At 46.8% G+C, this 22,713-nt stretch overlaps 1 protein-coding gene across 7 annotated transcripts in view; it reads right to left on the bottom strand.

Moving 5' to 3' along the window:
* Window positions 1-2,095: 2,095 nt before the first annotated feature.
* Window positions 2,096-22,713, bottom strand: part of NCAPD2 (non-SMC condensin I complex subunit D2) — a 30,884-nt gene continuing 10,266 nt past the window's right edge. For 3 of the 7 annotated variants that reach the window (XM_075612675.1, XM_075612674.1, XM_075612676.1), the window contains exons 15-32: window positions 20,040-20,273; window positions 19,562-19,736; window positions 19,137-19,221; window positions 18,858-18,991; window positions 18,525-18,657; window positions 18,026-18,110; window positions 17,729-17,881; window positions 17,449-17,627; window positions 13,700-13,805; window positions 13,493-13,616; window positions 13,111-13,266; window positions 10,669-10,846; window positions 10,385-10,479; window positions 10,203-10,283; window positions 9,693-9,876; window positions 3,920-4,046; window positions 2,401-2,535; window positions 2,096-2,279 (exon numbers count right to left, since the gene is read on the bottom strand). In XM_075612675.1, coding sequence (XP_075468790.1) covers window positions 2,197-2,279; window positions 2,401-2,535; window positions 3,920-4,046; window positions 9,693-9,876; window positions 10,203-10,283; window positions 10,385-10,479; window positions 10,669-10,846; window positions 13,111-13,266; window positions 13,493-13,616; window positions 13,700-13,805; window positions 17,449-17,627; window positions 17,729-17,881; window positions 18,026-18,110; window positions 18,525-18,657; window positions 18,858-18,991; window positions 19,137-19,221; window positions 19,562-19,736; window positions 20,040-20,273 — 2,447 coding nt within the window. In that variant the 3' untranslated portion in view covers window positions 2,096-2,196. Of the gene's footprint in view, window positions 2,280-2,400; window positions 2,536-3,919; window positions 4,047-6,078; window positions 6,151-9,692; window positions 9,877-10,202; window positions 10,284-10,384; window positions 10,480-10,668; window positions 10,847-13,110; window positions 13,267-13,492; window positions 13,617-13,699; window positions 13,806-17,448; window positions 17,628-17,728; window positions 17,882-18,025; window positions 18,111-18,524; window positions 18,658-18,857; window positions 18,992-19,136; window positions 19,222-19,561; window positions 19,737-20,039; window positions 20,274-22,713 lie in introns of those variants that run through there. The other 4 variants (XM_075612677.1, XM_075612679.1, XR_012803616.1 and 1 more) reach the window with 4 other exon arrangements.

Genomic DNA, 22,713 nt, shown 5'->3' with positions numbered 1-22,713 from the left:
TCTTCCCTGCAAACACATACCAAATGTATTCCTGGTAGATTAATACTCAATGTATTAAAATCTGCCGTTCTAAAGTTTAAAGCCTTTGTTGAACACAAGTAATATGTTTTAGATCATTTATTTAAAAATGAGACCATGTTATGATGACTGTTACCAGACTTGAATATTTTTTTTTATTACTTCTACATTGTTTGATATCACCAAATCCAGTATTTCCCCTCTCCTGGTTGGTTCCTCAATAATTTGAGTCATAATTATCGTTAAAGCACGGGCACCCCCCCCCACCCCCCCCCAAAAAAAAAAAGTTTCCATTCGTGGTAATGCTAATCTCATTGCCCCACTCAGAACAGGCCTGCCGCTTAGGCTGCGCTTACAGTGACGGCGACCGGTGACGTCACCTGTCACCATTTGCAAAAGATGTGTTTTGGATTTGGGCGACGTCGCTGGCTGCAAGGCCAGCGACATCATAAAAAAGGGGAGGGTACAGACACGGAGAAACTCGATTGGTTGCCAGGGGAGACTGTTGCGCAAAAAACCCCCCCAAAAAACCCCAGGACTAGCAGATTTCAGGTAGCACTGTCGCCGTCACATGCACTATAAGCGCACGCGACGGCGATAATGCATTTTTGCCGCACGGCCGCCATCGGTGGCACTATAAGCGCAGTCTTGGGCCGTGCGTATAGTGCCCGTGACAACACCGCCCAAAACAAATACATTGCCGCCGCCGCGCGCTTATAGTAAGCACGACGGTGGCGGTGCGGACTTTGGAAGCCGGGAATATTTGATTTTTCAAAGGCTGTCGCCTCATGTGACAACCCCATAACAAATAAAATGCCCGGAAGCCCACGACGCTGTCGCAAAGCGGAATATAGCTTGCTAGCGGCGACATCACACATCCCCGGGCACTATACGTGCGGCCTTAATCTTTCCCCTGCTTCCCCTTCTCTTACCCAGCTACCTACCTGTTCCTCACTCACAGCTCCACCACTAGTCCCAGCCAGGGCCTGCTCAGTGAGCACTAAACGCCTTTCAAAATTCTCACTATTGTAAGTTTCCTCTTCAGATAAGCAATCTGAGACCCCAAAGAGATCACGTGCTCACACTTATCACAGTAGCATGCTCCCTGGAACAACTGCTCAAAGTGCACATATACATATGTGACAAGATGTACATTGGGTGGCACTCAATCCTGCTAAATGTTGCAACTATGGAGTTATAAGTACTAACAATCAACTCCGCTATAGTATACCTTGTTCCAACGCCTTCTGGTTCTATCTCCACACTTAATACAAACAGCACTTGAAATCAAACAGTAATCCACTCACATCAGGACATCCTTCCAAGCTGCTGTTAGCTGAGCTGTACAGCAACGACACCAAGAGGTGCAGAACCCCTTACTGCTGACCAGCTGATGTTCTACATGTGCCGACCAGAGACTCCAACACCCCATCTCCCCCCAAAACAAGAGCTCTTACTACAGATGGAGTCGCCGAGTGTCCGCTCAGAACATGGACACTGCATAATTCCCTGGATTTGGGAGGCTCCTTTTCTTATGTCTCTGTAGCCCAACCTTCAGGTCGCTGTCCAGCAAGGGGCCAGCTCCGTCTCAAACACAAGACCAGAGAATAACCCGCAGAGCAAGAAAAACTTGTCACGGTGTTAACAGTTACACTTGTCCAGCTGTTGATGCCTCTGGTCATTGAAAGCTTCCCGCTGTGATCACTTCCCGACACTGGAAATAGTTAGGCTTGCCAGTATCTCTCCAGTCTGACATGGCTAGAGGCACTGCCCGTGTTGAACGTGTCAGAGTGAGGGGGGAGTGACAGGGAAGGGTTTTCATGGCACTTTGGTGCTGCAGAGCCGGAGATTCCGGTCTCACTTTGGATGTACGTGTCACTCCTCCACATCTCCCCTTGGACACAGTCCTCCATGAACATTGACTTCTTATCCCTTTACCTGCGGGAGGACAGACCTGGTCACTGCAAAGTGTGACCCTGCAAGAATCACATGCTCATGCAGTCACACTGTAAATAAACACAAAACTGTGACGGCCGAGTAGTTTTGGGATGAGTATAAAGTAGAGAGCCAAAAGATATAAAAACAGATAAAAATTTAATATCATTACAGACAAACAGGATAAAAGTCACTCTGCGGTTTCTACCCCTCAGAGCACGGGATTAAAGTGCGTTTTGCGTGTCATTTGGCACAGGATCGAGAAGTGCGTCTGATGGGGGTTGGGTTTTTAGGGGTTTCTGCTTCGCTCAGCTCAGCCTCCAAATCTGTTGAAGAGAGAGAAAGAGAGAGATTGATAGGGAGCAGCTCAGGAAACCCAAAGCCAGCCACTTGCCCTTGTGAAGAGACCACCGTCTGACCCCTTCCCCTGCAGGCTCAGACACTCACCTGACTCTTCATCGCTGGAGAAAGTCACTACCACCTTCTTGCGGGTTTGCCGTGTGGCACGAGGTTTGGGGGTCCGGAAATCACTTTCGTCAATCTTCCGAGCACCGTTCACAGAAGAGAGGGGGTGACGCTTCCCTGCAGAGAGAGGCGGAAGGTGACGATACAGGCACACAGAAGTGTGACATGCACGGGCTGCTTGTAGCTCTGCAGCTATGGCATTGCTGCTGGATCTTTCCTCCATTAATTGTGAAATCCTAAACATCCCCTGATTAACGCAGCCCGTGTTGTATAGAATGTGGGATCTGTTCTGATAAAGCAGATTAACTCAGCCCTACAACCACTAGTGTGTGGTCATTGTAAGAGGGCAAGCAATTTATTGAAGCAACATTTGGGAATGCATCTTAACTTTTTTTTACACAGCAGAGCCTGAACGCAGCCAGCACGATAACATGCAGAGAAATGCCATGCAAGCTTTTGGCAGTGGACAGGTTAAAGACTAGCGTTTCACCCTAAACCGGTCAATGTCCTACACCACAGATCAGTGCTACGGTCAAAGCACACAGCTGTAAATGGAGGCGTTTAGTAAACACGTGAAAAACAATATCAGCTAAACTGCGCAGAAACCACAGACCGCAGGGTACAATTCACCAGCTCCTTACGATGGCTCTTTCCTATCCACTCAGCCCCACCAATGTAAAAAGGAGCATAACAGGTGCCCACAGTAACCTGCAGAGACGTCTCCCTGCATCAAGGTCAAACTATTACCCTGAAAAACTGGACACCAATTACTTCTGGCCGTCTGTTACAGCTGTGCCCGTGAAAGACTAATATATTCTTTTCGGGGGAGGGGAAGGGGGGGTTAGCTGTAGATTTAAAAATTAAATGCCGGCCGCTACAATGATCGGCATCAGAGCTAGAACATGAGCTTTACACAGCACTATCGGGGGCCTGGTTTTTACATTTGCAGGATTTAAACTTGTGATCCAATTGGAAATGCAGATTTGTAGGTCTCAAACCCCAGGGGGTAGAGTCATGCGTCCTAAAATAAATGAAAAATCACTGCTTGATGCACTAGACCACGTCATTTTATCAGAACTTGGATGAGAAAGTATGTAGATTTCTTGTCTTTACCCAGCAGTTTAATAAGGGGGGGGGGGGAGGGGGGGAGAGTAGGAGAGGTCAATGTAAATAATCGACCCCTGATAAGGTCAGGGACAGAAACATGGACCATCTGTGGCATTCAATGAACCCACACCGTTAATCCCGTTTGTTACATTAATTTGGCACGGAGAAACCCATGTCAGACAGCATCTATATTCAGCAAGCTATTCAGGATAAGCACAGTGCTATACTGCAGAACTATATCACGCACACAGTATAGAGATGTGTAATAAAGCTGTACAGTCTGTGCACATCTGTACATCTGTATAATACCAGGATAAGCACAGACTTCAGAGCTATACTGGACACTATATACAATAGGTGTGTGTAATATAGTGTGGGCACGCATAGTACTCACCTGGGTTTTTTTTCTTGGCATGAGGGGGCAGGTCTCCTGCTGGCACAGACTCTCCCACGACCGCCATGTTCTCCAGGCCTTTATTGTGACACGTGTGCAGCTTTTGCTCAAACTCGTCTATCACAGACTGGGGCAGGAAAAAAAAAAAAAAACAGACATGAAGAGCAAGTGCAGAGTGTGCTCTTAATGAGGTACTTTCCAATTAAATATATACAATAATTAGAAATCTGTAGGAGTCGCATTAAAGCATGAAAAGGAAGCCAGAACGGACCAAGAAATAACTGAATCCCAGACAGTCAAAAACATAAGCACCCGTCTGTACACAACAGCGGAAACCGCATGGAATACCGAATACAGATACAGACACACACAAAACAAGGAAAGGTTTGCTTTAAACTTATCAGCAAGACAAAGTCCTAAACAGACCAGGTTGATCACCTTTGTCCCTATGTGTTTAACACCTCTGAAATTAAATGGGACGAGGAAGGGAGCACAGAGGACACTGTACACCCAGAAACCGTTCTTACAGGTAAAATCAGCAAACTTCCTTTGCTTACTGAGCCCTCTGGCCTGACACTGAAATGTACGCATAAGCCATAAAAAGGAATCAGACTAGGTAGGAAGACAACTGAATGAATGATTTAGTTAAGAGCCAGACAGCACAGTGCCAAAAGTAAGTGTACTGCAACCGCACCATCAGGATGCGCTTCCAAAATAAATGCACAACACAACATGTTCACAACCAGATCACATCTTGTCCCAGACATCATACCCACACTGAGCACCAGCAAAGAATACACGTCAAGCTGCAGAGGGGCGTCTTCCAATTTAAAGCGTGATTAAGGAAACTACCGCAGGAGGGTAGTATAGACTAAAAAGGACTAGAGCAAATATGCTGGAAGCCAACTACTATACACAACCTGCAGCAGAACAAGCAGCTCGGGGGAGAACTTAAGCAGATCAAAGAGGGATGGGACTGCACAGTCAGACACAGCAACCTATAAACACACCAACATAAAATAGCCCATCGACAAAAGCTTCATAAGAGACCAGCACTGATCACCTAAACCAGAAAAGAGGCCATGACATGGTGAAGAGCAAATCACAAGCTCTGACACAGGGGGGGGGGGGGGGGGGGAGAGATATAATCCCAACCACTACTGTCCTCAAAACATCCCATGTACCGAGGGTAACAGGCAGTACGCCAGCTGCAGCAGACTGTCATACTCATTGATTCAACCAGAAAGTACCTGGACAGCAAAACGTTATTCCCAGGGAAACCTGGAACGAGGAGCCTCTGCCCACAACACAGCAGCCCTGGATATCCGAAAATCAAACTTCAGAGACTCCAGGTACATCACATACAGGCTCCAAGGAGCTACACGCCCAGGAGAAAAATAGTGGAGAATCTGACACAAATTGATAACAGTTTCCCTACTACAAAGACAAAATCATATCTAACCAACTACCCAGACAAGAAGTCTGAAATCCCATGTAGCACACCCGAGCCGGCCAGAAGTCACATCTCTAACGTGCACCAGGCTCTGCGGGACTATATAAACCACCACCACATATGAAGGACCACATGCACCTCAACCAGCAAGGCCTGCACTGCCCTTTGCAAAGACCCGGAAAGACCTCACCCTGCGTGAAGAGCTAGATATTGCCTGCAGGAAAGAGGAACCCACCTCAGGCACTACCACTTACAAACGGCAATAGAAAAACCACCAACAAACTCTAGGAACAGACCAACTGCGGCCTAAATTAAATGAGGCTACTACAGTACCATTGGCACCAGACTGATTATACAGGTGTGCAAAAATGCTATTTTTACAGGACTGGAAAAGAAAATGCACTTTTCCAAGAAAAGAAACGTGAGAACTGTGGCGGGTGCAGAAAGAATTTGGAAGCCGAGCTGTCCGTCACCGCTCTGCTTCTTAAAGTTGCACCCCATACTGCAATGCTTATTCTGACGTAGCCACAGGCTTCCCTACACCTGCCCCCTCACAGTGTACTGGCGCAGATATGCGACACTTTTACAGCCTGGCAATTTACATAGATGCAAACAAAAACCATACAGGTGGGTGTAGGGAAGAAGGAGTTTAAAAAGCCAAATAAACCCATGTTACAAAGAAGAGTCCAGGGTCACCCAGCCATACCTCAGTGCAGCATATATCCCCCTCTTAGAAGCCAGACCTTGCGCACCGTGCCGATATGTGGAGACTGCAATGCTAGAACAGGCAAAGATTACAACATCTATAGATAGCAATACCTACATCTTTGGAATGGACACCTGCTGTGTAATGCCAAAAAATCCCACTAGGACAGCAAAGCAACAAAACCTGGTAGAGCTGCTATGTCTAAGCCGGGTACCGTACATAATCAATGGGCTGACTAGGAGACGCACTTATAGTGCTGGAGACCGCGCCACCCGCAAAAGTTATAATTTAACTTTCAGCGACAGGGTCATTGATTGGTTCAGAGACAGTAACGTGACGACAGTCACTGAAAAAAATCAAATTTACCCGGCTTCCACATTTTGTTGTGACATCACCCATCGCCGTCACTATAAGCACAGTCAGGCAGACACATACGATTGAGCAGTAGCGTTGTGGACTATGCAGTTAATGACAAGGATCCATAAAGCCTCAGAGCATTCATAAGTAAACCAGCATGCCCAGTCAGACCACACTCCAAACTTGCTTTAAAACTGAGAGAAGATCTGCAAAGCAGCACAAAAAAAAACCTGTGTAACCTGAAAAACACCTACAAAAAACGGACAGTACTGTGACGGCTACAGAAATCAGAAGCCCATAAAACAGAGCTAAACAAACGGAGTATACCTGGCAATAAGAGCTCAGCAAAATATTTCATCAGCCAAAATGTCAAGTGAATCTCTGTTGCGCGCGCCCCCCCCCCCCAAATACAGCCCGATTAAGCCAATCACAAAATCTTACTCTTGCAGATTCACTCAACACATTCTTGCCATTTGTTTGAACTTTGCTGTACCAGGCTAAACCAAGCTACTGTTCCACCCTGGTCAATACTCCAGCCTAACTCGCACTACGACTCAGACCACCTGCAAGTGTTTTCTTCCTCCATTTCACTTTCAAACTTTGCCGTCTACTTTAAGTAGGTGAACTCCATTCACCAAGGCACCCCCTTTGTATCCTCATTTTATATGTTTATTTTCCCCTAACTCCCGCTTCCTTGATTTCAGAGGGAGTCTCCCCTTGCCCTCATCTGCCATCACCTCAAAACTCTGGCTTGCACTGCAATTTAAACACACCCACATTTTCCAACACTAAGGATGTAATTACACCTTTTCTCAAAAAAAAACACCTTGGAACCTACCTGTTTCTCCAGCTACATATGATGCACTTCCTCCCAAACTGACCCTATTGCCGCCTCTATTATTGTGGGCAGCACCAAACAGTACATCACAATCTCGCTGCCTGGGTGTCACTTTCTACTTCTCCCTCACATTCACACTAAAACAGTAGCTTTGTCCTCAGTAATAGCCTTCCTCTTTCACTACTGCTAAAACGAACATGCCTTCATTCTCTCCAGTCTTTACGAATAACCTTTTTGCGATCTAACCTTCCTCCCCTAGAATTCATCCTAAACACGGCTGCTAAAATCACTTCTATAATAAATTTGTCTCAGCCTCCACGCTGCTGAAATCCCTCTCCTGCCTTCCCATTAGGTCCCATATTACTTGCAAAACTCAACTTCTCTTTTAAAGCTGTACACCCTTACACCCCACATAGCTCGCTATACCTCTGCCCACCTCAAGGATGTCTTCGGTCAACCCCTATTAGCTCTAAAAGCCTTCTCCCGCCTGAAGCCTCAGTTACTGCACAACCTCTGGAATGCCCTCCCCCTCAATATCCACAGTGCACCTCCTCAATGCCAGTCTTAAAACACCTCTAAAAGCATTTCGGTATCTGTAAAGTGCTTGCCCGTTTCATATACACTTACCAAAAACATCTTCCTGTCTCAACGTTCTCCCTACAAGAACATTTAGATTGTAAGATCTGCGTGGCAGGAAATATTCTGGATTGTTTTCATTTGTGTGAGGTGCGTATTCCCTTTACGGTATTGCCTTAGTGCTGTGCCATGCACATGGATGCACTATACAAATATAAACTAGAACTCTTCCACCAGGGCAATGGCGTTAGACAGGACTGCAGTCCAACACTAATATATACAATGAGTGCTGCAGTCCTGGAATACTGTACTCCCAAGCATCTGGGCTCACCTAAGATGTACAGGACGCCTGCAAGCTCATATTGAACCCCCAAAATAACCACAACATATATAAGCATATAAGTGTCACCTAAGATGACATGAGAACAAATCACTGCTGTCTGCAGGTTACCTGCTGCCTCCAACACAAGCCCTCCTTACTAAAATACATCCAGGACTGGTCACTGAACAAAACCAGAATAACTTCCAATATACATATCGCAATTCACCCTGAATAGAGCTACACTGGAAAAGACCGCAAGCTACAAATACCTCCAATCAGTGCATCAGGGAGATTCAGCCTATGTTTTGTACAGCCTGGCTTTACATGCTCTGAAAAGGCCTGCAGAGCTTTATGAAAACAGCTTTACCACCTCAAACCACCAAGAGTGGAAGCAAATCTGAGCCAGCAAAACCCATCCATCTGTATGGCAATGACGTGTGGGGTCTTGTGACCTACAGACACGCGATACAATTGAAAACAAGCTTAAGAGACATTGCATATGGAATTCTGCAAACACCAAGGGTACATCAGCATTGCATGCTGGTCTGAGCCGGGTCACTGCCCTGTAGGGCTCACCATACAGAAGAGCACAAAATACTGGGCTCACCCAAAACAGCAACTCAGTCTTACTGCTACAGAGCAATGAGAAGCAAAGTGCTCCTTACCAACTAAACCCTGTGTCAGACAACGTGTCCTCACTGCCAGAACAAAAACCAGTCACATCAATAAACTGCCAAAATACTACAAATCAATTCAACCACCAGCAGAATGAACAATGCTGTGACCTGGAAAAATAAAATCCATCTCTTAAGATGAAGAACTAACACCATACAGAGACTGTACCCCTGGCATACTTACTGAGGGTAAAGACCCCATAGCAGAGAGACTGTCGCATTAAACTCATTGCCCATCATCTAGAAATACAGGTAGACAAAACTGGAAGCAGAGAGAAGACCGTGCCAGTAGTGAGCAGGGAGGTAGGGGACACTTCCTGCTGCACTGAACAAAATACGCCATGGTGAGGAGCGCCTCCTTACAGAAACGCACAGCTCGGGTTCAACATTTCATTTAGAAGTGATAAAGAAATAAGCCAATCTTGCTAGAAGGCGCTGCAGAACTGGCGCACATATCTGCACCGGTCACAGATACCCTGTAAGGCCGCACTTAGTGCCCTCGCCGGCAACTGCAACGCCCCGCTGCGGTCACTGAAAAATCAAATTGAAGTGACTTCCAGCGATTGGGCCGCGCCTACTATAAACGCACACGACAGAGTAAATACATTTGTTTTGATGCAACGTTGCCGTCGCTATAAGTCGGCCTAACCCCCACGTATTTGTTAAATATTGTAACTTGTCCCTTTTTAAACAGGCTTTGAGCACACAAACGTATTCTGTCGTGCTTATTTGATTTGAGATATGAGCAGCAAGAACTCAGAACTCTCCACCCCTCCCCTTTCTCAAGCTTTAAACTGCCCCCATCCTTTTACCCCTCTAGCTCAAGCTTTGCCCCACCTCTCCTCACCTTCAGCTCTGGCTTTGCTCCCCTGCGAATCTTCCCCACGGTGCTCACGAAGGAGTTGTATACGGCCTCTTCACTTAGTTTGTCCCCGTAGCAGTCGAAGCAATCTTGCATCTTACGCAGACCCTTCTCCGAGAAAGGTAGGAGGGAAAGGCAGTGAGCGATGTCCCTCCACTGCCGCTCCGTCCTGAGAGGAGAGAGAGAGACCTTGAGCACTGCATGTCCCAGATCCCTCCACAGACACACCGTTGAGTGAGGCATGGAGGAGGGAGCGAGACCTATACACATACTGCGACACCACGGCTGGGATTCAAAGATCCTATAAGAGGAGCTAGGCGTTCGATCCCACATTCACGACCATTCAAGTCAATAGCAATTAAAGTGGGACCAAGACGCTACTCTTCACCGAAGCTTCATAAACCTTCCCCCAAGACGCCAAAACTGACTACATAGAGGGCTGCAGCTTCACATGGGGAGATGGAGTATGGGCAGCAGGTCACAGGTGGGCATTACCTGGCTGTGCGGAATCGGTGGCAGAGCTTCTCCACCAGGCTCTCTGTCTGCTTGTCCTTTGTGATGTAGGAGAGAAGCTGCCTGAGAGAAGGAGTTTAATGAGAACCAAGGAATGGGAGAGCTCAGGAGCACAGTGCCCACCCCGCTCGCCCTTAAGAGCAGAGATCACCCTCCATACTGACCTCATGATGGTGTGGAAAGATTCCTCCTCAACACCACCCTCTGGATCAGAGAGGCGGCTAATGATGTCCGGCAGGAGGTTATACACCGCGTTACCCTGAGTGAGGAAACATGACCATCTCAATACAGCCCTATTAATATCAGGTGGTTATACACAGGGTACATAAACATAGTTAACCAACATCCCTACTGAGCCTGGTTATTTCACGTGCCATGGCACCTCATCCATACCAGAGCCCTCCGAGAGGACACAACAATGGCACCACTATTTCCACCTGCTTCCTACCTTGTTTGAAAGCTCATTGAAGAAGTTCCTGGCCAGCGCAGCTATCTCTTGGTCAGAGTCGATGAGCAGGACTGCCATCTCACTGACCTGACCCTTCACCTTGACCATGTCCTTGAGGATCAAGTGGGTCATCACCAGGCCAGAGGTCTTACGGACATCACGGGAGGGGTCCCTCAGCCTGTGGGGGAGAGGTCGAACTAAGGCAGGCAGAAGGCACATCGCCCCCCCCCCCCCCCATCCCCGTGTGAAACATTGCTGTTCCAGTAAAACATGTAGGATTTAGAAAATGTATGACGGCACAGGCACCGGGCACCCTGCAGTACCACTGGCACCGGGCACCCTGCAGTACCACAGGCACCGGGCACCCTGCAGTACCACAGGCACCGGGCACCCTGCAGTACCACAGGCACCGGGCACCCTGCAGTACCACAGGCACCGGGCACCCTGCAGTACCACAGGCACCGGGCACCCTGCAGTACCACAGGCACCGGGCACCCTGCAGTACCACAGGCACCGGGCACCCTGCAGTACCACAGGCACCGGGCACCCTGCAGTACCACAGGCACCGGGCACCCTGCAGTACCACAGGCACCGGGCACCCTGCAGTACCACAGGCACCGGGCACCCTGCAGTACCACAGGCACCGGGCACCCTGCAGTACCACAGGCACCGGGCACCCTGCAGTACCACAGGCACCGGGCACCCTGCAGTACCACAGGCACCGGGCACCCTGCAGTACCACAGGCACCGGGCACCCTGCAGTACCACAGGCACCGGGCACCCTGCAGTAGCACTGGCACCGGGCACCCTGCAGTAGCACTGGCACCGGCCACCCTGCAGTACCACTGGCACCGGCCACCCTGCAGTACCACTGGCACCGGGCACCCTGCAGTACCACTGGCACCGGGCACCCTGCAGTACCACTGGCACCGGGCACCCTGCAGTACCACTGGCACCGGGCACCCTGCAGTACCACAGGCACCGGGCACCCTGCAGTACCACTGGCACCGGGCACCCTGCAGTACCACTGGCACCGGGCACCCTGCAGTACCACTGGCACCGGGCACCCTGCAGTACCACTGGCACCGGGCACCCTGCAGTACCACTGGCACCGGGCACCCTGCAGTACCACTGGCACCGGGCACCCTGCAGTACCACTGGCACCGGGCACCCTGCAGTACCACAGGCACCGGGCACCCTGCAGTACCAGCCATTGAAGGCTCTATGTGTGAAAGTCATATTGCAGCAAAACCAACGCAAATATTTACACCTTGTGCATGTGATGAGATGCGTCACTGCCTGCACGTCTTTCTATTAAGTTTGTCAGGAATTTCCTGCCTTGTAACAATTTGCACCAACAAATGGAAAAAAATTTTTTATGGGGGTGCCAATCCTCTGATGGCCACACCACATAGAGAAGGTAGCACCCATAACTCACTGAGCACCCAGTGAGTCTTCACTACGCCTAGAGAAAAAAAAACCCTTAGGCTGTTGAGGGAGGCAAGAAGGAAAGCGCTAGTAGAACGCGCTAATAGAAAGCGCTAGCTTCCGTGCTCCTCCTCCCCAGCGTCGCACTTGCAAACCCAACTTGTTTGTATTGCAAAGCGCCGCTCTCCCTGTAGCGCATGTGCACTATGCAGTACAACATTGCCGTCCTAGTGTTTGTTTCGGCGCGAGCTACGCAGCCTGCCCTGTGGACAAATGCAGTGTGTGTGCAGCGCACAGCAAAGGAAGATAGAGAGCAGGTCTGGCAAAAAATTATTTTAATGTGAAGCCATAAAATAGAGGGTTGCAAACCTTCTACGCGTTTCGTGCGATACGGGCACTTTATCAAGAAGTGTCATACACAGTACATAGAACATAGAACATTTAAATAGCAGCCGTTTGCCGATTTGGCGCCAAAAAATCCATGACGTCATCACATTTTTTTTACCATTGAGCACAGTCCCCGTTGCGCAACGTGAGTACGTTTACCTGGGGCCAGCCCAATGAGGTAAAGGGGGGGGGGGGGGGTGTATCCGTGCACCTACCCCCACCTTCAGGGTGGATCAGGGCCCCATTATAGGTTCAGTACTTTTTATTGGATATCCCCCAGCATATGCTTTATTCTCCTGTCATTACTAAGGATATAGGTCCCTGTATTTTTGAGCACCATTCCTCCACAAATGCACTGTGGGCGAGGCCTTCGGCGGCTGGAAGCGCCGCGTTTTTGCTTGGCATGCTGCACAATAAACTGCAACCTATATATCTACATATGGACCGGCAAGAATGATCAGCGAGTTAGGAGTGCTACCCTTTTCTCCATTTCAGTAACAATATGCACCAGGCGACCATTACGGACGGGAGATGAGGAGCCCTGGGTAATATATGTGTAGGTGCCATGTCCAGGGCCTGCACACCATCTGGGAAATAAAAGGCTCCGTTTGTGTGTTGGGCGGTTACCTGGCGTACAGGTGGGGGGTCCAGGGCTCAATCAGGTTGGGGAAGCGGATACTCAGATCTCCCAGAGCAATCATGATGTTTGAGCGAACCCTTGGGAGAGGAGACTTCTCCAGGAGAGTGAAGAGAAGCCGCAGGTGAGTGTCACAGATATCAGAGCTAGAGAAACAGAGGGAAAGGAGGAGTGAGACCAGCAAAGGGTGGGGAGAGGGACAAAACAGAGGGAAAGGAGGAGTGAGACCAGCAAAGGGTGGGGAGAGGGACAAACAGAGGAAAAGGAGGTAGCAGCAAACATGGGGCGAAGATGGAGAAATCAGGACAAGGGGGGTGGGGAGGAAGGGAAGACAGCTGCTGTAAACCTCAGACGAGAAGACAGGAGCGTTACCTGACCATCATGAACTTGGCAAGAGTGAGGGTACAGACTGTGCAAAGGTCGGGGTCACTGTATCTGCCAGGATTATTACACACCCGGATGACCAGGGGCAGGAAGGCAGAGAGGTATTGCTGTCCTGCGATGGAAGAGATCCTGTCAACTGACATCACATCCACTGGCCGAGACACACAGGCCCCATCAGCCCTGCAACAGACTTACCATCCAGGAGCTCAGAGTCACAGATCTTCCGGATCAGCTCAGCCTCAAGATCATCAGCGGAGGCCCCGACCAGCCCCAGATCCTCCTCCATCGTGCTCTCATTCTCCTGGGACATGACAAGAGTAACACACACTGAGCAAGGAGACTGCGGAGATATTCACTTCAATATGGTAGTTCTGCTCTCAACTTGCTCCACTTCTCTCCCTCTGCATAATGAAACGGATAAAAGGTTTTCTTCTAAACTGGTTGTATTCAATGTATAAAACTTGTGAATGTCTGGTTGAGCCACCACCTTGTGGGTTGAACTGCATTCTGGTAAAAAAAAACAGCATTGCATGTTCCAAATGTTTTTTTTTTTTAATCCTCCGGTGGGAAGCACAAGGTCTCCGCAGCTCTGGTGTTAACTTCCGCTGCAGGAACCCCCTGCTTCCCTCCATAGGTACTGCCAGTTCATGGAGGTTTAAATCTCCTGCATCAGCCTTGTTGCCTATTAGCTCCTGTGCCACAGGAGAGTTAAGCCTCCATATTGTTCACCCAGCCAGGGATGCTACTGACAGCAAGTATCTGCGGTTCAGCTCGAGACCCAGTTGCCCCACATAGAAGGAAAAAAACAACACTAGGCAGAACCACCCAGTTCTTGGTTTCACCTCTCATACCATGCGTGTCAGGGCCTGCAGGTGGGAGGTGTTCTCCTTATAAAAAGCAGACTTGTTTAAAATATGTACCATTCGTGTTCTTATACTTTTTGTTCAGCTTGTTTATCATTTACCAGCCGTAGGCATCATCTTGCTTACTTAGGCATACAGCCTAAATTACCATGGGCAGTATATAAGGGAACTAATTAGTCCCAGCATACATATAATACAGAAACCAGGAGGGATAAAAATACAAAAATAAAATTTTATTAATTACTTATAACTCTTCTAGGTGAAAGAAATATGTATATATACACACACACTAATAAAATGATTTAAAAACCACTGAAGTATGCCTGTTTTGTGGACCATTCATATAAACAGTGTTCGACAAACCTATACATTTGCTCGCCCCGGGCGAGTGGAGTTAACCCCCGGGCGAGTAAATATTGGCCCAAGCAGCACACGTTTGGTACTAGGTGGCGAGTAGATTTTTTGCTGATTTGTCAACCACTGCATATAAATATATGAATGTATATGTCCTTGTTATATTACATTTTGCAGGTATTGAACAAGTACCCCTAGGGCCATGTAAAGGTGATTGGAACAAACAACTACTGCAAAAAGAATGTAAATGTATCTTTAAATTGAAGACACTGAGCCCATTAGGATTGAATGAAGGATTCATATATTCACCATTCATTTAGCCATGATACATATCTAAGCTTAATAGGTTTCTGGAATTCAGTTAGATTAAATACGGTAATATTTAGAGGGACCGTATTGGCCTTAGGGGTGGTCCATGTAGTAAGTCCTCATTCCTACACCTTTACATAATTAGGATGGAACTACTATTGTAGTGAATCACTACAGTGCATCACTAAGGTACATCTGTTACCCTTATTATCTGCCCTGCATTTATACAATCCCTATTCTGCTGGTACTTTTGAAAATGTCACTAATCTGATTCCGGTATTTTGTGCCGGTGTACTTGGTATTTTATAAATAGACTAATCACTGGGACCTCACTGTAGTGTGGAGAAACGCCTGTTATAGGCATGTATTATTCATTATAAGCCAACATAGCATTAGTTTGAGTGCTGTGTGCAACTATTCTGATTAAATTCAGGACAAGCAGGATCCAACCAATAGGGACACTAAAACGTAATGTACACGCCCCTGATCCTGCCCCCAGGAGGTATAAAAACTCCATTAACGGGAGTGCATGTACACTCCCCCCCTTGAAGAAGCGCCTGGTAACAGCGCGAAACGGTCAGGCTGTTTGGCGACGCGCTCACTGACGTCAGCCGGTTCGGAGCAGTATGCCGGGCAAGATCTAGACCCTGCACAGACGCTGATATACGGTTGTATTAATGTTACACGCAGGGGGTAACCTCACTAATACCCAGTTACTACATCACATCATAAGAATGCACATAAAAAATAGTGCTTTGTATGCAACGAGGGAATTAACCCCTTGTATGGCTGTTATAGTCATTTATTGGATATAGGTTCAGCCTCCACAAACGAAAGTACACATGTGGTATGTGATGGTTACAATCGCGTCTGTATCGCTACTATTGGTCAGTTTGGGAACATGAGAGAGAGACAGAGACAGAGACAGAGAGAGAGAGACAGAGAGACAGAGAGAACTATTATTTGTATGTATACACCCTATTTATAGGGAGTGTGTATATTTTACAGACCATTAGACCACATTTAACCCACTGAGAGGTCATCCAATTACAGACTCTATACTGGTTTGTTCTTGCTCATATGTATTGTGAACAAACGTATACTTGCCTTATCCACTTGTACTGTAGATGTCAACATTTTGATATCGGTGACACATTCCTGTCACAGACTATAGGGTATTTGAATACGAGATTATGCGTTCACTATAACAAGGACATATACATTCATATATTTATATGAATGGTCCACAAAACAGGCATACTTCAGTGGTTTTTAAATCATTTTATTAGTGTGTATATATATATACACACACATTTTTTTCACCTAGAAGAGTTATAAGTAATTAATAACATTTTATTATTTTTGTATTTTTATCCCTCCTGGTTTCTGCATTATATGTATGCTGGGACTAATTAGTTCCCTTATATACTGCCCATGGTAATTTAGGCTGTGTGCAAACTAGTGGGAACCATTTTGTGATCATTCTTGGTCATTTGATAAACATATCTATTATTCCCCATGCACCGCCATATCCTTTATATACTATTGAATATTAAGGTCGAGCTGTGATAACTATCTCCTACTCTATTACTTAGGCATATAATGGGGCACTCAGCTCACCACATTTCTGGATTCCTTAAAGCAGCAGTTCAAGCAATATCCTACATGTGTTTGTTTTTAATAAATCAGTTCTGTACTATGAGAAAATACTTGTAGCATTTAAAAAAAAGAATGTTAAAGCGATTTCTAATGTTTCCAATGTAGGAAGCATTTCCAAAGTCACATCCCCTTCCTCTTCTGATAGGCTCTGGCTCTTGACCCCCGCCCTCTCTCTAGCAGTGCACCAATTGTATCTAGTAACTGCCCAGTCAATCATATTCCAGGAACTACATTGCCCAAAATTCTGTGCAAGCACTGAATTAAATAACTGAGCAAGCGATTGATTGCAGGAGAACGGATCGATCTGCAGCTTAGCTAATCACTTGTCAGTGTGCAGATTGTGTTGATGCACATATTGAATGGGGGAGGGGGAAGAATTTTTTATTTTATTTTTTTTAAACGGCAGCTTTAACGTTATTATGTACACAGTAGGGCAGTGGTTTCCAAACTTTTCAGTACGAGGGACATCGTACATTCTACACTTTTTTGCGGGCCAAAGAAATGTTTAAAAATGTTTTATATATATTTTATAAATGAAGGTTTGTAGCAACGCTTCATTTTGTAATTACTATATACCATGTGATAGGTAGTGGAGCAGAGGGTTGTAAAGCATTATTAATAAATGCTCCGGTGTCCCGAACAAGGTTTAGTCAGTTTAGGTCAGTGTCTCCAAAACTCCACACAGCGCAGAGATCAAAGGTCATTAAGAACAAATTCAAGCGGTCACTGCCACGTGCTCTGTATAGCGCCCAGTCTTACCTTGCTCTTCCGCTGCTTGCCCCGCCCTGGCTTCTCTGCCTCCTGCTCTTCCTTTAGGACCCTCCTCCTCCTGAGCTCTACACTCACTGCACGCTCCAGGTGGACCACCTGCTGTAGCACCACGTCCCCCGCCAGTGACAGTAGGTGTGTGAGGAGGAAGGCGGGCATGGAGGGAGCTGCTAAGAGGAATAACGGGCAGGTGACTGAAGGAACCGCAAGTCTGTCCCGCTACCCCTCCCAGGATTACAAAAAGGCACCAGTTTCCCCTCTCCCCTCTCACCTCCCTCCTGGGTGCTGAGCTCTTCCAGGACCTGCTGACTGCAACGCATTAGAATCTCTGCACAGATCTCTTCTGGCTCCTCGCCGAGCTCATACACCAACCGCACAGCAGTCTCAGCGAAGGGGAGCCACTGCAGGCCCGCTCTGCTGATCCCTGCAACAGAGGTTAACAGTGCAGGCGTGATCCATCCATCGCCATGTGGCAAAGGACACATAAGTAAAAGCAGCATTACTCTGCTGTTCATTAAATGCTTCTGTCCTAGAGCTCCGTGGAGCATCCAGGGGTCCCGACACTCACCTCCTGCAATTGCCTCCGTCAGACGCTCAAAGAGCAAGTGATCCCGTGGCAGCCGGAAAGGCACAGGACTCTTACCCAGCGTTGACTGAAAAAAAAAAATAAACTTGTTACAGTAAAGATGACTGAAGTTTTCAACATGAAGTGACTGAAAAAATCATGGTACTGCAGGGACACAGAGCCACGACATGCCAAAGCAGTCAGCAAAACGACACAGTGACCTCGCAAGTCCTACTCCTACAGGAAACAGACCATCCAGGGACAACGTCCGTTTCTTCCCCTCAACAGGATCAGAAAAAAAAGTATCTTTTGATTGGTCTACTAAATGACACCAAGACTACATTGGCAGTAGGTTGGCATCTAAAATAGGAGCCTACCCCCCCACCCAAGGGGGGGAAGGTGAGCGAACTGCAACACCCAACTGACTACAACTCATTTACATGCCAATTACCAAGCCATACTCCCCTCTGTACACACACACACACACACACAGCCACCTCACCTTCTGACTGTCTGTGATCTTTAATATGCTGTTACAGACTTCCCTCGCCAGGTGATAATCCTCCTGCACTTGCTCTCCGAGACCGACTGTCACCAGAGTGTCCAGGTTACTGGCCACGATCTCAGGCTGACCCCTGAGAGAGAGCGCCGGGAACAGAGCGAGAAGGTGGGGGTGTAATTCAATACAAGTGGGGAGATGTTACACAGCAAGTGTGTCAGGTAGGGACAGAGACATGACAGTTCAGACAGGATGACACACACCTCTGCAGGATGCCTCCCGTCTGTAGGATTCGGGTTACTCTTTGTAAAAAGACATCACACACTTAAGTCTCACCGTGCCATCATGCCCAGCAACATGACAGCCGCTCGCCGCTCCAGGGGGGAACAAGGAGACTTCTGGGTGAACTTCTCCCACAGCAGCTGTATCACGGAGGGACGGATTTCACCCTTCTGTACAAACTCGGAGACCTGGGGAGGAGGGAACAGAATCAGTAAATACTGGAGCAAGAAAAAAGAGGGCAAGGAAGTGTAGTTACAGGAAGGCATCTGCCACAAAACCAGAGACAAGCAGGCAGACTGGCATGAACACTGATAAGACACCCTCTCTACTCACTATTTCCTCCAGACACTGTATGATTCCTGAGGACGAGTCTACCATGAGGAGAGAGAGACTGTGAACCAAACCCTGCGCCTTCACCCTGAGGAAAAAGAGATACCAGACATGATGCATTGCCCAGGTGGCAGAGACTTCAAACCCTGTGACAGGGAGCAGATGTTCCTGAGACTACAAGCTGGCATAACAGAAGATAAAGGACTTTAATGAGGACAGTACGAGACAAGCAGCCCATGTCAGAATGAGACACGCGAAGCTATACATGCAAAGTTCTGAGCTTCCGAGAGCTGGCAGACATGGTCCATCACTTTGCCAAAGCAACCCTTCCCACCGAAACTTTGCTACATGTGCTCCGAGAGGAGGCAGCGCAAGTAATGCAGGTTTAATGGACTATGCAGCGGAGAGTGAGAGAAGGCAGTAGTAACCTGTCTGATTCCCCGCTGGGGCTGAGGTACAGCCGCCGGTAAGCGCTCAGCACGGCCTCACGGACACCAGGCTCTTTGGACCAGACCAGAGGCAGCATGCGACGGACCCCGAGCAGAGCCTGGGACACCCCAAACTGCGACACCGTGACAAAGAACTCAATGACTTCCTGCACCACTACAAAGACAAGCACACAGAGGACACGTCACTACTGATTTTCCCACTAAGATGGACGAAATAATCAATATTGGTGGTTTATCCTAGTTTGGCTGGAAAAATAATTCAGTAATAGCAGATATGCTTTGATTCAATATTAATTGTCATATTAAAAGAAACTTTAAATAGAACTAATAAAAAATGTTTAGTCTTCATTAGCAACATTTTGTATGCAAGCTGTTGCAAAGCTAAAGGTTAGGTTAGGTGTAGGATAATGACCCATACCAGCTCTGCTCGCAGTTAGCCGCTTCCCCCTTGTGTTACCTGACACAGCCGTATCATACATCATCTTGCTGATCACATCAATGGCCTCTTCTATCTTCAGTGCAAAGTGTTGAGCATCTGTCAGGTACTGAACCAGCATCTCCTGCTTGTGAAGATCGGCGCTTTGCAGTCCCAGTGTGGGGCACTCTGAGTCCAGCGCCTCTCCCTGGGGAGGGTCCACTTCTTGTCGCTCTGGTTCCTCGCTGGCTGTGGGTTCTGATCCTGGCTCCTTCCCTGCACAGGGAGACCCCATATCAGACCAGAAGCCTGCTGAGGCTCTTTGGGCCGAGTGTGTTTTAATAATAATAATAATAAAAATAATAATAACAGCAACATGTTCTTGTATAGCGCTGCTAGTTATACGTAGCGCTTTACAGAGACATTTTGCAGGCACAGGTCCCTGCCCCGTGGAGCTTACAGTCTATTTTTTGGCACCTGAGGCACAGGGAGATAAAGGGACTTGCCCAAGGTCACAAGGAGCCGACAACGGGAATTGAACCAGGTTCCCCTGCTTCAAACTCTCAGTGCCAGTCAGCGTCTTTACTCACTGAGCCGCTCCTTCTCCCTTTCACAAACATACACCAGAAACACAAGTGACTTGCAGCCAGAGGGCAGCCATTTTGGATTAATTTAGTCTCAGGCAAAACTGGAAGGACCAGAGGCTGCAGCATAGCACGACACCCCACTAATTTCACTGGATATATTCTCTGCCCTCAGCTCGAGGCAGGGGGTGCCAAAATGTGATCTCAGGAGAAAATAAGCCCGAATGATTAGTGAGGAATTTCAAACTGTAGCCTTGTAGGTATAAAATATTCTGTGATCTTGTGGTTTTTTGATAAAAAAAATCTATTACTTTGTCATCATGACACCAGCCTTTTTCCCTGCCATGCTCCCCAGTACAATCTAGCAATGGTTAACGATTATTAGTCTGCACTCTGACCCCTAGCTTATTCTCCATGAGCTCTATCCCCGCTTTGATAGACAATAACCTTCCTATAGAATTAGTCTTTTTATTCACTGTTTTTAATGCCCTTTGTGCAATTTTGCACTTCTTTTTCTACTACTACTCCTGTGGTGAGCACACTATATCAAGCAGTCTGTAGTCGCACTCGTGTGAATCTCAGATTAGTCACGGGTTACCATGGCAACCCGTGACGCTATAAATATACCCCTCCCACCACAGTTGTCAATCAGTCGCCCCTGAAGAATCTCCGTGAAGGAGGGAAACGCGTAGGGCGTTCGGCGTGGTGACGTCACGAGGGAGGGACAGATGGGAGTTTGGTATCGTTGTTACATTGTGTCTCTGGTTTGATTGCCACAGATTTATTTCTTTCAGCTATTTGCCTTACCTTTGCTGCAGGCTATCACACTGTGTGTTGTGTATATGGGAAATGCAGTCTCATTGCTACTAATGCTATTCATTAGGATGGTTTAGTGCTCTGTATTGATACACTGATTCATTGGTTACATTGTTTAATAGCATTGTAAGACATAGACTGCATCTTCACACATTCAAGTTATATTCAAGTGCTGGCCACAATTATTTCAGCTGCGTGCAAAGCTATATTTGAATTCAGTGATAATTGCATCAGTTGCAGTTGCATTCTAGTGATCCATGTGCTGTGTATATTAACGTCATCTGGCGTAGAGTTAATCCACGTACCAGCAACCTGTTATTGTGTTGTACCTTCGGTGTAAACATTATGTTTCATTGATTCAGAATATCAGTATATTATAACGGGCATATCACTGTTTGGTGCTACACTTTACAATTACAGGCTGGCTTGATCGGTATGCTACGCTAAATGCCGCACAACATATGCATGTCTGCAACTGTTAATGAAGCTTTATCAGTGGTGGCTATCATGAGATCCTATGTCCTACAATAATAGGTGACTCCAGGTGTTTATTTAGCCGATTTCTGCCTTGATTAATTTGAGGTAATTTTAATCTGTGCTACACACCCTGAGCCCAACCCTGCCTCCCCATCACCCTTCCTTTTTAATTACATTGTGTGTTTATAACCATTACTTTGTATGTAAATTTTATTTTAGTTAGATATCTATTAAATGTTACGTTTTAACCGCCCAGGAGTGCTTTTGACAAATGAGCTACTAGTTGGTGAGTTGAGGCACTAATATACTTCCACTCTCTAATTTTTGTTAATCTAGGTATAAAATATCACTTATTTGCCATGTAGACAAAGTGATTTAGTGTAAATTTTTATTTTGAAATGTATTGTGGGGAATTTCTCCAAAATTACAAAAGTAGAAATGTAAACAATAATCCCATAAAATAACTCAAGATTCAAAATATGGTAATGTTTAAACTAAGTATATCAAATCAATTACCACGGGTTGTAAGAGCAGATGCAAATATGTTTAGTCATTGCAGGAGGTAGCATCTTAGAGTAATGTATATATCTCATGGCCCAGGAAGGATTTAACCCCCTGGCACATTAATAATTTACCGATTAAGTCTAGAAGCACTATGGTGTACCAAGTTTCCCACAGAATAAGCAGTATTAGAAGTTAAAACAAATAACATTTATTAAAATATAGGCAAATGAGCACAAATAGGTAGCTCCTATAATAGCAGTCTACCATACATTGAACCTTATAACTTTAAGCTTAATTACATATACATTAATATTATTAAACAAGAACAAATGTGT

This window comes from Ascaphus truei, chromosome 8 (genome assembly GCF_040206685.1).
Source record: "Ascaphus truei isolate aAscTru1 chromosome 8, aAscTru1.hap1, whole genome shotgun sequence".
Lineage (NCBI taxonomy): Eukaryota > Metazoa > Chordata > Amphibia > Anura > Ascaphidae > Ascaphus > Ascaphus truei.
This window is presented reverse-complemented; position numbering and strand designations above follow the sequence as displayed.